This window comes from Heteronotia binoei, chromosome 10 (assembly GCF_032191835.1).
Source record: "Heteronotia binoei isolate CCM8104 ecotype False Entrance Well chromosome 10, APGP_CSIRO_Hbin_v1, whole genome shotgun sequence".
NCBI lineage: Eukaryota > Metazoa > Chordata > Lepidosauria > Squamata > Gekkonidae > Heteronotia > Heteronotia binoei.
The window spans coordinates 44,905,371-44,920,826 of NC_083232.1; the positions used below are offsets into that span (position 1 = coordinate 44,905,371).

A 15,456-nucleotide genomic window follows, 5' to 3' on the forward strand; every position below is an offset into this window, starting at 1 on the left:
AATACTACTACCCCTTCTTTACAAACATGGTGCTTTTTTGCAATCATTATTCTGTTGTTTCCCCCTGAAGATTAGTTTACACTCAAAACACTGTTTGGGGGGATAGCCTTCAGGGATGGGAACATTGGAAGCAGATACCAACCAATTCCCCACTAGCCTTGTCTTGGTCTCGCTCTCCTCTTCTCCATGGGGCTTCCATCCGATTTCACACAAGCTGCCCCGGGGCTGCAATTCACACCGCCTCTTTTGCCCAGCAAGCAGAAACTGGTTTTTAGAGGCTTGCTGTGCAAAAAATAGGGGAGGGACGGTGGCTCAGTGGTAGAGCATCTGCTTGGGAAGCAGAAGGTCCCAGGTTCAATCCCCGGAATCTCCAAAAAAGGGTCCAGGCAAATAGGTGTGAAAAACCTCAGCTTGGGACCCTGGAGAGCCGCTGCCAGTCTGAGAAGACAATACTGACTTTGATGGACCAAGGGTCTGATTCAGTATAAGGCAGCTTCATATGTTCATAAAAGAGGCAGAGTGAGTTGCAGCCCTGGGGCAGCTTGTGCGAAATCGGACGGAAGCTTCACAGAGAAGAGGAGTGTGAGACTGGGACAAGGCTAGTGGGGAATCGGTCACCCTCTTGTCATTCTCTTTCCTTTTGAAATTATTTACCTGTTTCAGCACTGATCAATTTGTCTAGCTCTGCATGTTTTAATTTCACTGCCTCTTCTTTGCTTTTCAGTATCCTGAGCTGATGGTTGCTTCCTATAACAATAATGAAGACGCCCCACATGAACCAGATGGGGTTGCCTTGGTTTGGAACATGAAATTTAAGAAAACTACCCCTGAATATGTCTTTCATTGTCAGGTAAGAGATTGTGAGTGGTTTCTTTCAAACCAGATATTCCAAAGATGTCTGTGCATCACAGTTGCCCCCTATTTGGAAGAAGTTGGAGTTAAAAATAGACCCTTTTGGAAGGCCTACTAGGAAGCCTGTTAATGTTTTTAGAATACATACAGTCTTCTAAAACAACAACATAGTCCAATTGGAGACTGTGTGTCATTTTCTGTCTATTTTAAACAATCCTCAAGAGAGTTTGTTTATAAAAACCTCACACTTATGAAGTAAGTGTGGTGTACCACTTCCTTCTCCAGCTGGCAGCATATGCTTTCCCACCCACGTAAATTTCCTTGTGTCCTCTGCTCCAAAGCAACTTAGGCGCTGTTTAATATCTTTGCACAGCGATGTTGCAGCTTTATACCACATCAGCACAATTTGTTGATGCAGCATATTTGCCGATTGCATGGCAGAAATCATACCCATCACAATACTCACCAATTTGCACTTGATTAGCACTTGTACTGAAGAAGTCTCGTCAGCTTCATTCACTGCTCTGACGTGGACGACTGAGGTAAGAAATCACAAGTCATGTCTGCGAAATGAAGGCTGAAACCTGAACTAGCTCTTTCTTTTAAAACAAAATGTCCAGGGAAAAGTGGTACAGTCCATCCCCAGTACCAGGCCACATCTCTCCTTACAACTTGATTTCCAGTTTTGTGATGGAGGGGTAGGTGATACCTTATTAATAAGGCACACTTTCCATGTTATTATTCTCTCAGTAGGAACATCTGTAGAAGCTTTGTGGGATTTTTAGGTTAGGAATAGATCCAATGGCAGATAAGTATTATAGCCCAACATTTGAATATATAGGCCAGAGCCCTTCCCTGCAGTGGATCTACTCAGGTGGAGTGCCACCCTACCTAACTCACAAAAGGACATATCTATGAATAACTGTAGTAGCCCATGCAAGTTCCCTGTTTGCTAATGGAAGGAATTACATCTGACTAATATACCAGCCTGCAGCTTGACATATCACTGTGTGGTGCTTCTTGAACCTGTGCTGTTTTTGATGCATGTGTACTGCAAATGCAGCATGGGATATCTCTGAAACAAGGAAGAATCTTTTGCTGTTCCTGGTCTTGAAATGAAATAGAAATGGTACAGCTTTGACTGTGTATTTCTGTCCATGTGGTACCAGATTGTGCTACCGCATGGAAAGGGTTGGCTCTGCATGTATTGTGCATAGGTGCCATGTATCAAGTGGAGTTGCTGGGAGCTTAATACAAATGACTTCAGGGACTTAACAAAGCATGGGACAATGGTCAGCAAGAGTGATTCCCCCTTCCTCACTTCTTATAATTTCTAAAATGGACTTTTGCTCATCTACCCTGGGGGAAGCTGCATGATGTGCCTGTGTTGTGAACACTTGCACCTTCTCATGCAGGAGAAATACAAGATCTTATTTCGGGTTTTACAAAAATTAGACATTTGGTGTGCTAAAGCACCAGCATACAGAAGCAAAATGCTCTTGTTCATATTGATGTAAAGGATAAAAATTGGCTGAGAAACCCTTTCCATTCAAAGATAACATTTCTGTAGAAACTGTATTTTGAATATTCATAGAAGCCTTGTATATACATAGAAGGTATGTATACTTTTGTACCAGCCATCTGCTTGCAACACTGAAAATACAAACATAAAAATGGCCCTGTGGAATAAACCAAGGGTTCCTTTAGTTCAGTTTCCTGTTTTCCACAGTGACTTACCAGATAGCCTGGGAAATACAGAATAAGGCACGAAGGCAATAAGTCTTTGACCACTTTTGTCTTCCAGTAACTCGCTTCAGAATTATACTGCCCCGGGAGCTTCCATGTAGGCTTCATTGCAGTTGATAAACCTGTCCTCTGTGAACATGTCTAATCCCTCTTTTAATAAAAAAAAAAGTCTTGCAAAGCTGATGTCAGTTCATTGTCTGTCTTTGTTTTATTGGCACAGTATATTATAAATAGTGAGAGTGAAATAAGGAAGAATTCAGTTCATAAGAAATCACTGCTGTAAGTGCTGGTTTTTATATCTGCCATAAGACTCAGCATTCTCACAATGACGTCTGATAAATACATGCTAAAAATTATGAGATGTTTCAGACCCTGAACAACTAGAATCTGAGGATGAGCTGGATTTGAGAATATATTTAAGGCTTGTGGCAGCAGAAAATATTTTACCACTGTTTTAAAATATCCTGACAGATATTTTAAGTGATGTTTCCTTACGGATTTCTAGCTGGAAACATGTTTGAATGGTGACAGCAAAAGGGCTGGGCAATACTGGGAGATGGAGGAGGTGTCAGATGAAATTTCTTATTGCTGGTTGGTTCCTCATAAGTTGTGTGTTAGAAAGGCTTGATACTTTGGCTGGAAGACTTGGTTTTCTGAATAAAGGCTGAGTTCACTGATTCAGATGGAAAAATATATTCAGAAAAAAAAATTTAAACTCAAGCGTTTCATCTTACCTCAGAGCCTGGAAGGCAGGCACACTATACTCAAGATTATCATGATGTCATTCTTGGGTTACTTAGTGGAAACCAACTGTGTTATTATTTAGTCTCATTTTATATATATCTTAAAATCTGCAAAGGAAATGGTCCCTAACCTGCATCTCAGGCTCCTGGTGTTCATAGTGTTCTTTATCAAACATGCCTTTTCCGAAAACAATAGCGATCAGTTACAACGCTTCTGATAGACGCAGACATTTTCATTGTATCTGCTCTGGACAAACACAAACAGAAGCCCAGCCTGAGGGCTGTAGTAGACATGTGCTACTAGTTCTGTGTTTGCAATGATTTTTTTTTTACAGGCTTAATTTTCAGTTGTGCAGGGACCACAGGGTGCAGGGAGGAGGATTTTAAACCTCTCACCCCCTTATTCTTCACCTTGAAAGATGTTTCAGTGTTACATTTTGGATGCTATTTTCTGCATACTCTCCTGTTTCAAATTACTGGCATATTATTAGCTTGGCAGCAATAGGCAACAGTTCTGGTCATTGCATCAGGAAAAAGTCATTTGAGGTGTTTTGGACTGGCCATTGAAAACTTTGTTGTGCCACTGTATAGCACCATTTTCTCTCTGCACTCTCAAGCAATTGCTTCTCTTTTACTCGCAAGTCTATAGCTGCAAGTTGCTAACTGAGCTATCAGGATCATTAAGACTCCCTCCCCTGCCTCCATTATAGAAACATTTTGGAGTCATGCTTCTGGGAACTTGACCTGCAGTTGGAGACCATCTGTTATTCAGTGATCCCATGTTTGTTTCTTAAGTTAATAGATGCCTTTCTTTTAAAAAGTGTGTGTATACGTCTTGTTTTGGTCTCCATGTACCTACCATTGAAATGAATAAGTGATTTCTTTTCCATTCATCTAACATTTACCACTTTAGGAAACTTTTGAAAAATTCAGTGTAATTTTATGGTAGTTTATTAGATTGTTTTTGATATATAATTTCATGATTATTAAGGATATGTGAGACTATGAGAACAGTATGGATAAATACAACTCTTATCCGTATTGGAATGCGCTGGTAGTTGTGAAGTCTCCTCATGAACATCACCTGAGAGACATGGAAAACTTGTGTCTTTTCTTTAGGTTGAGGCTAACCCTTATTTTGGCAGTACTATCTCTCTGACAGTGTTGTTGGTTTTAAGCATAGGACTTCAATCTCTCTTTGTCCCTCACTTTACATCACTATCTCTGTCTCTCTCTCTGTGTGTATCTGGTCTGTTGCTATGGAACATTATTCCCTACCCTCCCCCCCCCCCCCCGTCTCTGGCTGTTTCCCTTCCAGAGGAGGATAGGAAGGAGGCCTCATCCAATCAAGGGAAGGCTTTCTCTGGCTCTGTCCCTTCTCCCTCAGCCAATCGAGGGAATCCTGTCTCTGGCTTTTTCCCTCCTCCTCCCTCCCTCAGCCAGTTGAGAGAAGGGTTTTTTTCTCTCCTCTGTGAAGCAGTGCAACAGGCAGCTCAGCCAATGGGAGAGTAGGGAAAGCCAGAAACTGCCAGAGCCAAGGTTAAGAACATAAGAACATAAGAGAAGCCATGTTGGATCAGGCCAATGGCCCATCCAGTCCAACACTCTGTGTCACACAGTGGCCAATACACACACACACACTGTGGCTAATAGCCACAGATGGACCTCTGCTCCATATTTTTATCTAACCCCCACTTGAAGCTTGCTATGCTTGTAGCCTCCACCACCTCCTGTGGCAGTGAATTCACTGTGGCAGTGAAAAGGTTGATTGCCTTTTACTGATAGAATCACCTTGGCTGGCTAGCAACAGCCACTTGGGCAGGAAAGAGGAGTAGACTTAACCAATGGCACAAAAGTACTCTTGATGGTTTGACGGGCCAAAGGTTGATGGAACACACCCCAACCAATGGGAGAGCTCCATTTTGCCAAGATGAAATAGCTTTTATATCTATAGGATTAAAAAAGAAAAGAACCCTGTGACACCCCAAATGACAAATTCCACCTAGTTGATTGTAGTGGAGATTTTTTGTGGCAAGTCAAACAAAAGAATGAAGCCACCAAAGGTCTATGCCCTGAAGAACAACTCCATATTCAAACCCATAGATAAGGTTGGAGTGGTCAACTATATCAAAGGCTGCTGAGACCTCCAGCAGGATCAACAGGAAAGATTTTCCCCTGTCTAATCTTAAACAAAGATCTCCCACTAATGAAACTAAAGCAATCTTGGTACCAAACCGAGGCCTGAAATGGGTCAATGGCAGAAAAGTCATTCAGGAAACCCTGCTCTGCCACTACTTCAATTTATTCATCAGATTTTTGGCTAGAGGTTGTTACTTATGTGTGTCTAACATTTGACACCCTGCTTGCTTAATTCCATGGGTTCTCAAAATGTAGAAAATACCAAAATTCATATAGAACAACAGACAAATTAATGTGTATTTATTTGGTCCTCAATGAGAACCAAAAGTGGCTTACATAATTCTCCTCTCCTCCATTTTCTCCTCACTCAGGTCACCCAGCAAGCTTCCATGATAATGGTGATTCAAACCTGGGTCTCTCAGATTCTAGTCCAACACTTCAATCACAAAAACAATACAAACTATAAAATAATTTAAATAATTATTAACCCACAATTAATAAAATTGCTCAAATTCAGTACCTGAATTACACACACACACTTCAAATTATGAGGGCTCCCTTTATAGGTTATCCTTGGATAATCTTAAGGAAGGGGGGAAATGTAAATGAGTAGCCAGCACTGATTTTGAATTGAACCCAGCAGCTATTGAGTAACGAGTGTAGTTCTTTTTAAGAACAGGTATTACACGGTTTCTGCAATGTATACTAGTTAAAAGTTCCATTCAGGATCATCTTCAGAATCTGAATATTTTTATAATTGTATTACCTTGCTTCCAGATTTTTTGTGTTTATCTAATTCTCTATTTCATTCAATTATATCACAACCAATTCTGAGAAGCCAAGTTCTTAATCTACCGCCAGGAAGCAGAATAGAGCTATATCAACGCGTACGCACTGTGCGCACAGAAATATGTTTTGTACTGAGTCAGATTATTGGTCCATCTTGCTCAGTATCATCCATTATGATTGGCAACATCTCTCCAGGGTCATAGGTACAGAGGTTTCCTAGCCTTTCAGCATCAAACCTGTGATCTTGCACACACAAACTGTGTGCTATACTACTGAGCTATGGCCCCCTCCTCCTTCTGAAACCTAGCAAAACAAGCAAATTGGTCCAACTTTTCTAGCAAAAGGACCATCTAGACTTCAGGAATAGATGATATTCAGTCTCTGAGGAATTCTGTGATTCTCTGCAATCTAGAAATGCCAACTCAGTTGCTGTTTTACATCTGTGCTTGACATGTTATATCATATGTATAATGTTGTTGGGAGCTGCAGCTATTCCTGTCCTTTCTTCCTAAAGCAACACCATCTAGCCTTCCTTACATGGTGGGTTCCATGTCATCGCTAAACTGTCAATTTCTGTGTGGGATATGGCCTTCACTTTTCTATTTTAATTTCAGTAAAAGCTGCCCATGCTTGGAAAATATTGTGGCTTGGTTCTAGAGATCAGCCACTTAACCGCACCATAGAATATTTCATTCCCCTTTGCCTACCCCCAAGTTTTCTGTAGTGGCTTCCATACACTGTCATTAAATTATGTATTTGACCACCCCTCATTGCTTATTCTGGTGTGGTCTTTCCCTTTTCAGCTGGGTGGATGGAATCAGAAATGCCTATCTTAGAATTAAGCACAGTGAAGTTAACTGAAAATCTGTATTTAGTGGCAGGCATTGGCTAGAAGTACTTTCCCTCTTGGTTTTCATTTCTCCTTTGCTGTTTTCTTTCCTAAGTGAAAATACATTGCCTCCGGTATATAAAGTGCTCTAGTTGCCTCATTTTCAAGGTTACCAGGATCCTAGAGTATTAGGAGCACCTCTGGGGCACAGCTGCATTGACAAAATGTTGATTTTTGTCCAAAAAAGAAGAGATGTGTGGCATATATAGGTTCCTTTGGACCTTATTTCTGACTGCTGTCCATTTGAAACCTACTGCCTTGCTTTAGTCTTCAGTCTCCTTTGTTGCCAGCTGTGTATAAATACAAACTGGATTCCTGGAAGCCCATGTACCAAGATTTGTCAAATTATACTAAAGTTTTTGCCTGCATGCTAAAAAAAAATAGCCTACATGTCAAGTTGATGCGTGTTCAGAGCAGGCGCATCATCTGCATCAGACCTTACTCCCATCCCAATAAAGAAGACAATGCTGAATTTATATAGTTGCTATCATTGACAGTGGTTTGTAATTAAATGACTAGTGTCCTGTTCATCCCTCTGTGTGTGTGTGTGTGTGAACTCCTTCTTATCCTCCTCCTTTTCAAATATATCATTCACTGAAGGATATTTTTTTTGTTAATTAGAAAAAGAGCAGTTGAACAATCTTGCAGGAGATGAGAAGACATCATCACTTTCTTCTAGTTTTCTCTTTTAAAATCACATCTCAGACATCATCCTACTCTTACCAAGCATGTTTTTTCATTAGAATTTCAATCTGTCTTCAACAAGTGGGCAGTTTTCTAATACTTCATTGCGCATGCCTAAAACAATTATCTTCACGTCCACCCACCCATAAAATGATGACTAATAATGCAAACAAGCCCAGTTTTAATACTGGTAATGAACTTTAGAGTTGTGTAAAGGCTACACTGAACAATCCTTAAACCATCCAAACCCAAGTTCAGGATTTATCTGCAACAAAGTGGATGTCCATTACCCAAAAGAATAGTTTTAGCTATATTTAGGATAGGCCTCTCAATTCCCTTGAGAGCTGAAACTTCATATTCAGCTATTACCTGAAGCAATAAGAAAGTGCTTTCCTTTGCTGGAAAAGTTTATGCACTTGCTGCTTTAAACTGAGGGGGCAGGGAAGTGGAAATTCAGCAATGTTATTTTATGTGTTATAAAATCATGGCTTGTAATATGTCTTTCCTTATAGCATGTAAATGGTGGGGTTTTTTTTAAAAAAAAAATCCATACAGCTAGCCTGCTTTAAATCATCCTTGTGCCTCCCTAATTTAGTATGAGACCATTCATTCTTGTTTTCATGATAACTTGGATAACACAAATAAGTTCAAAGGGTGGTTACCTAATAAGGCCTTTGCCATGAGCTCACATGCCTCTGCTTCTCCTCTCTTCACTGCTTGTGAATTCTTAGATTCCTCTCCCCACTTTCTAGTTTATGAAATGGTTGTTTGCTAAGACATTAAAACTGGGAAAACCATTATCTGAAAACCATGGGTCTGGATCCTGTTATCTGTCAGTGGTAGGCAATGATGGCCACCAGTCTTCCTGGCTTTTCCTTCCTCTCAGCAGCCATCTTCACCCTGGAAACATTTATTCCCAGGATCAGGGCTTTTTTTTTGAGCAGGCATGCACAGGAACACAGTTCCAGCTGGCTTGGCATCAGGGGCTGTGGCCTAATATGCAAATGAGTTCATGCTGGGCTTTTCCTACTAAAAAAAAAGCCCTGTCCAGGATAATGGAACTGACATGAGCCGAGGTCAGATGCACATAAACTGACGAGATGGGCATGGATGAAAGCCAGATGCATGTCGGATTTTATGCAGTTGTCCAAACATCAGCATCTGGCAATGGTCGTTGGCTCGTTCGTGTCCCGAACTGCCACGACTGAGACGTGGACTTTTTTGATAGTACATTAAATCCGGAATAAGAATGCTTCTGACGACTCCCGTGCGTACTTTCTGTTTGAATGCTCCATTGTAGCTGACTCGTCGCAAGCACACATCCGCTTCCCTGCGAGAGCCCACTCCAAATGATATCATTGCGCCAGCAATTTTTGACTCAGCCTTCCAACCTTCTGAGGTCAGGTAAAATATGTACCCAGCTTGCTGGGGGGGAAAGTATAGATGACTGGGAAAGGCAATGGCAAACCACCCCGTAAAAGGTCTGCCATGAAAACTTTGTGAAAGCAGTGTCACTCCAGATTGAAAATGACTGGTGCTTGCACAGGGGACCTTTCCTAAAAAGGGGGGAGGCAGATCGCCCACCTTTGCTGTCTCCCTGCCAGGGGAGGAAGATGACCCACCTTTGCCATCTCCCCGTCAGGCGGAGAAACAGCAAAGAGAGTTGCCATGCTCCCCTCCCATTTAAACACCCCGGCGGGGTGTTTAAATGGGGGGGGGGGAAGATCACCCACCTTTGCCATCTCCCCGCCAGGCGGAGAGACAGCAAAGAGAGTTGCCATGCTCCCCCCATTTAAACACCATGGTGGGGTGTTTAAATGGGGGGGAGGAAGATCCCCCACCTTTGCTGTCTCCCCACCAGGCAGAGAGACAGCAAAGAGAGTTGCCATGCTCCCCCCTCATTTAAACACCACGTCAGGCGGAGAGACAGCAAAGAGAGTTGCTGTGCTCCCCCCATTTAAATACCACGGTGGGGTGTTTAAATGGGGGGGAGGAAGGTCCCCCACCTTTGCTGTCTCCCCACCAGGCGGAGAGACAGCAAAGAGAGTTGCTGTGCTCCCCCCCATTTAAATACCACGGTGGGGTGTTTAAATGGGGGGAGGAAGATCCCCCACCTTTGCTGTCTCCCTGCCAGGCAGAGAGACAGCAAAGAGAGTTGCCATGCTCCCCCTCTCCATTTAATCACCACGTTGGGGTGTTTAAATGGGGGGCGGGAGGAAGATCACCCACCTTTGCTGTCTCCCCGCCAGGCGGAGAGACAGCAAAGAGAGTTGCCGTGCTCCCCCCCCCCTATTTAAACACCACGGTGGGGTGCTTAAATGGGGGTGGGAGGAAGATCACCCACCTTTGCTGTCTCCCTGCCAGGTGGAGAGACAGCAAAGAGAGCTCCTGGGCTTCCCCTTCCTTTCTGGGTGTTTAAATGTGTGTGTGGGGGGGCAGATCACCCATCTTTTCTGGCACCTTTAAAAAAAAAAGCCAAGCACAATATCCCACATACTGCGCTTGCACAAGTATGGAATGCCATCTCAAAAAATGAGGTCCAGTTGAGACCTCTGATCAACCAGCGACAGGACCAACTCTGCTTAGAACTGAAGGATGGAGGGATGTCTGATCAGGAAATTTGTTATAAAAAAGCTGTGGGGGTATAATAGCGACGGGTTAGGGATGGATTTAATGGTGAGTGTGACCGCGGCCATGGAGTGCTAGCCATATAAACTGGAAAGCTGCTGTGCCTGGGAGAAGGGAGGAGAATTGCACTTCCAAATTACACTTCCTGTCTCTTGCATGAGAGGAACACTTCTTGGGGAAGATAAAGTCTGAGAAGATTGAAGACCTTGCACAGTCCTTATGCTGAATCCAGCCTTGCACCTAAGTTGTAACCACAGCTTCAGTTCTTTTGGGGAGTCATTTTACAGAAACCACAGTTTGCCCAGTTCACATGTTGTAGGAAACTATGATTTGTGGGAACTTGAAAGTGTGTGAGAGAATCAGAGCATGGGAGAGCAGCAGGAAAGAAAAGGAAATTTTTTGTATTATGGACCAAAATATTTCTAAACTGGGTGCTTGGACAACAGAATAGCAACTAAGAGTCTACCGCTTAGCCACTAAGACAGAAGAAAACTGTTTTGTATGGGGACAAAAAATATAGCATGGGGTTTTAGTGAAATTTAGAGAAACCATTGAATCAGTGCACAATGGCAGTAGGAAAAGGTGAGTTTGATGTTAATAGTTGTTAGGAATGGAATCCGCAAGTATAATTACTTAGTCTTATTCTATTGTGCCAGTTTAGAATACTGTGCAGTTCTGCTTGCCCCTGCCATCAAACAAATATAGCAGGAAAGAGAAGCAATAAAACGATGAGAAGGATTCACCATCTGACATATGAAGAAAGGGCTGAGTTGCTGGATCTTAAAAATGACTTCTGCAGTGCTGTACAAGTTTATGCTGTGGTGACTAATGTAGAGAGCATGCACTGAGAAAATTCTTCCATCTTTCAAAACATTACAACTCGGGCTTCTCTAACAAAATCAATTGGATGCAGGTACTATGCCAACAAAAATAATAGTGCTTTTCATACCACACAATTAATTTTAATATGTTAATTGCCACAGATTTTGAAGAGGCAAATTTTTAAAAACATAAGTTTATGTAAGATAAATGAGTCAGCTGCTAACTGCCGTAACCTCGAAGGGGAATGTTCAGAAGTATTATTTCTATGATTATGAGATGCTGGATGCAGACAGAGGATGGGATTAGCTGTTTTGCCCTGTGTGCGAGCTACCCCCAGGCATCTGGCTTGCCATTGCTGAGTTCTGGACTAAATATTCTGGTCAGACTTAGGGTAGAATTGTGCATGTTCTTGGATACCCTTTCCATTCTAGGCAACAAGCATAGTAAAAACATCACGATTAAAGGCAAAAGTTTGCCCTTGTGAAGGCAGGCATGGCATACTTTTAAATCTTTTGCTTGTTCCTTAAAAAAGATCCTGGTCACAAGCTGTATTTCATGGAGGGGAATTAGAAGGAAGTTGATGATCTGCCAAAACCCCAAGCAGTGACAAAATCATCAGAGTGTCTCTGGAAAGGATGTATTTGCAAAAAAAAAAAATCCCAGTCTTTCACAGATGGTTTAGATTACAGATACCCAAAAGCACATGACAGCATTTGTTTGGCTTAAGAAGCTGGGGCAGGCTCCATTGATGGAAAGCATAAATATATCTGCATACACCGTAGGATGATTAATACAGCCCAATCCTGTCCAACAAGGTGACAGCTATGCTTTATAGGTTACTTGCTGGTCCAAATACATTTTAGCAGGACATTTCCCCAAATTAAATCATTGTCTTAATTTATTAGTAATAATTTAATAAATGAAAAAACATAAGCCAAATTCAGCCAAAGTAGAACTTTGGTACACTTGAAGATTCCCCTACCTGGATCCAGTGATAGGTCAGCCCAAAGTGCTGATGGTTACAGATTTTTCCCATATTCACATCCCGCCAGCAGCCTCCATCTGATCCTGGGGAGGTTGATGGGATTTGTAGGAGTTGTGTAGACCAGTAGTAGCTACGTAGGTCATGGGGCTGCTATGATGGGGAGAGGCAATTTTTCCCTTCCTGGTTCTTCAGTCATCAGAACTCCCATCAAATAACACATAAATAGATCCACAGCTCATTTGCACATTAAGATTCATAATAAAAACAGAAGCAGGCAGAATTCCGATAGAAAAACCTTTCTGAAATAAAACAGCCCTTACCAGAGAAGGCTCTGTATGTATTTCCTCTACTGGCTCTGTTCTGCAAGGTAAGTGTCACCTCTGACAAGGCCAATGATCTAATGGATGCCAAATGGCACCTTTGAAAGCAGCTGTTGGGTGGATTGTTGGGAGGGGTAGGGGGCAGTGTTCCCTCTAAGCTAGCTCACAGTTTTTCAGCCTCCAGCTCACACATGTTTATCTTAGTTCAGGAAAAATGGCCCCAGAGCAAACTAATTTAAGCAGTAGCTCACAACATTAATGCCAGTAGATCATGAAGTAGAGTTGTTGCTCACAAGACACCACAGCTTACAGAGAGTATTGGTAGGGAGTTCTTGAAATATGCCAGACCCAATTTATAAACAGCTTTAAAGGTTACAGTTAGCAAACTGAATTGTGTTTGGAAATAATCAACCATTGCATATGTTCAGGTAATAATCAGAAACTTAATTCTGACAAAACAGAGGTGCTACTGATGGAGAAAGGGTTTGACCCTGGAATTCAGATGCCTCCTCTTCTGGATTTATTTGCATTCCCCCAAAGGTTCATAGCTTAATGATACTGCTGTTGAATAAGCAATGAACCTTCTTGGGCAAATAATAATAATCTTGCCACTATGGTCCATGCCCTGATAACATCTAGATTAGACTACTGCAGTGCACTTTATGTTGAGCTGTATGATGTCCCCATCCTCTACCCTCCCTTAGAGGCAAGATTCTCCCTCCCTTTTTTCTTTCCCTGTCTCACTGAGCTGACTTAGTAATGCGTTTTCTTCTTTTTGGAAGAACTTTGGCTGTCCTACCCTGTCATACAATATAATATTTTAGCTGTTGACTCAGCCCAGGAACCTGAGGGAAGGATCAGGAACCTGCTTTAACTTAAACAACTTAAATGGCACTCAAGGTGTTCTGAAATTTGAAAATAGCAAAATGTTTTCTTTAACATAGAGGGGAAAGGTCAGGTAAAATAGGGCTGAAATTTCTGAGGTAACGCAATATAGATAACTAAATGAGTACATGCACAGACTTTTGTTCTTATAATTCAGGTTAATGAGAGTTTCTTAAGTTATTCACAATTATGTTGAGCAGCTTCTGTTCCAGTGTTTTCCCAAACACTAGTACACTTTTTTGGAATATTCTCTTACTCTTTCCAGTACCCCAAACCCCTTCTCATGAAACACCAGTACTTGTCTTGAGTTTTTAAACTGACTCTTAAGGTTTCTACAGGCAGTTTCAAAGCACACCAGACCAGAAATCTTTGCACTCTTCAGAGCTAAATCCCTCTTTGTCTGGGTAGGAAAATTCTTCTCTCGCTAGAAGATCTATCCCTTTTCTTTAGCCCAAATTGGAGCCTTCACCTAACTTCCCAAACTTCCTTGCCAACTTTCCCCCAGTTCTCTGCCTGTGTAAAACTGCTCTCAGGTAAGACTGAAATCAGACTCAGCTCAGTCAAGGCAGAGATCTGATTGACTATCTCCTCAGAAAGCAGCTCTCAAGTCTTTCTCTGCTCAGCTGATGCCAAACAAGCAAATTGCTTGGAGCAGCCTGTCACTCAAGGCTTTCTGTTTCTGTGAAGAATTAGCCCTTCACATTTCTTTTCTCTGTTTGTACAGCACTTCTAAGGTTTTAAAAAGTACAGTCCATCACAGGCTGCTCTTAAAGTTTGTCTGAAAGCTACCTTTGGTACAGGATGCTGCAGCTAGTATTTTGCAGGAGTAGGTTCATATTGCTCCAGTCTACACTGGCTCCCAGTTTGCTTCTAGGCTTAATCCAGGGTGGTGGTATTGACCTTTAAAGCTCTATACTGCTTGCACTCAGCATGCCTTAAGAACTGCCTACTCTTATATGAACGTGCTCCACTACTCTGGTCATCTTCAGAGATCCTTCTCCAAATGCCTCTGCCATCTTGGGCTAGATGGGTGACAACCAAAGAAAGGCTCTTCTTGTTTGTGGCACTGAAACTTTGAAAATCCCTCTGCAGGGAAATTAGTCTATCTCCCTCTCTTATTGTTTTCCACCAGGAGATGAAGACTTTTTTTTTGTTTACTTGGCATTCCCTCACTAACACTTATTAACTTTCCTATTCATGTGCCTATGTGTGTGTATTATATCTGTCTGTCTGTCTATCTGTCTATCATCTGCTGTTTTAATGTTTGTGGTCTTGGGGAACCTGAGTTGGGTGGAAAGGTAGTATTGAAATGTTTTAAACACATTTTAAAATGTGCCATTATTTATTTATTTAAATGCTAGCTGAAAAGCTGACTGCTTAATTCTGCACAAGTTACCTTCAAGGACAGGCCCACAAAGAGCATGTTACAGTAGTCCAGTCAGGTATCTATGAAGCATGGGCAGGTATGGATAGATCAGCAAAGTCAAGAAAGTGCAAGAGCTTTCTACTAATAGAAGGCATTTATACCAACTACTTCAGCCTGCCTTTCGAAAAACAATGCTGGATCCAAGAGCAACTTCCAAACTCTTTGCTTAATTTAACATAGTCAGTTTAGCCCCATTAACCTAAGTGGATCTATCCCTTCAAGAACATCTGCTTTTTGTCTGAATTTAATTTCAGCTGCTTCACTCTCATCCACTTGACCACAGCATCCAAGCACTGATTCAGAACAGAGGCAGCTGCATGTGGAGGTTTAGACAAGGAAATACATAACTGGGTGTCACCAACACATTGATGACAGCCAACTCCAAAATTCTATATGATCTCATTCAGATATTAAAGAGCATCGGGGAGTACCACTGAGTCTTGAGGTACACCACAGGACAATTCCTATGATGCTGAACTGGCATTTCTCAAGGAAATTCTGTGCTATCTATGTGATAGACCAGACCCAAACCAGTGCAAAGTGGTGCC

At 42.0% G+C, this 15,456-nt stretch overlaps 1 protein-coding gene across 6 annotated transcripts in view; it reads left to right on the plus strand.

Annotated features, from left to right (window-relative positions):
* DYNC1I1 (dynein cytoplasmic 1 intermediate chain 1) overlaps positions 1–15,456 on the plus strand; it is a 233,051-nt gene that overhangs the window by 142,976 nt on the left and 74,619 nt on the right. For all 6 annotated transcript variants that reach the window (XM_060248536.1, XM_060248538.1, XM_060248537.1 and 3 more), the window contains one exon: positions 725–850. In XM_060248536.1, the coding sequence (XP_060104519.1) occupies positions 725–850 (126 nt within the window). The remainder of the gene's footprint in view (positions 1–724; positions 851–15,456) is intronic.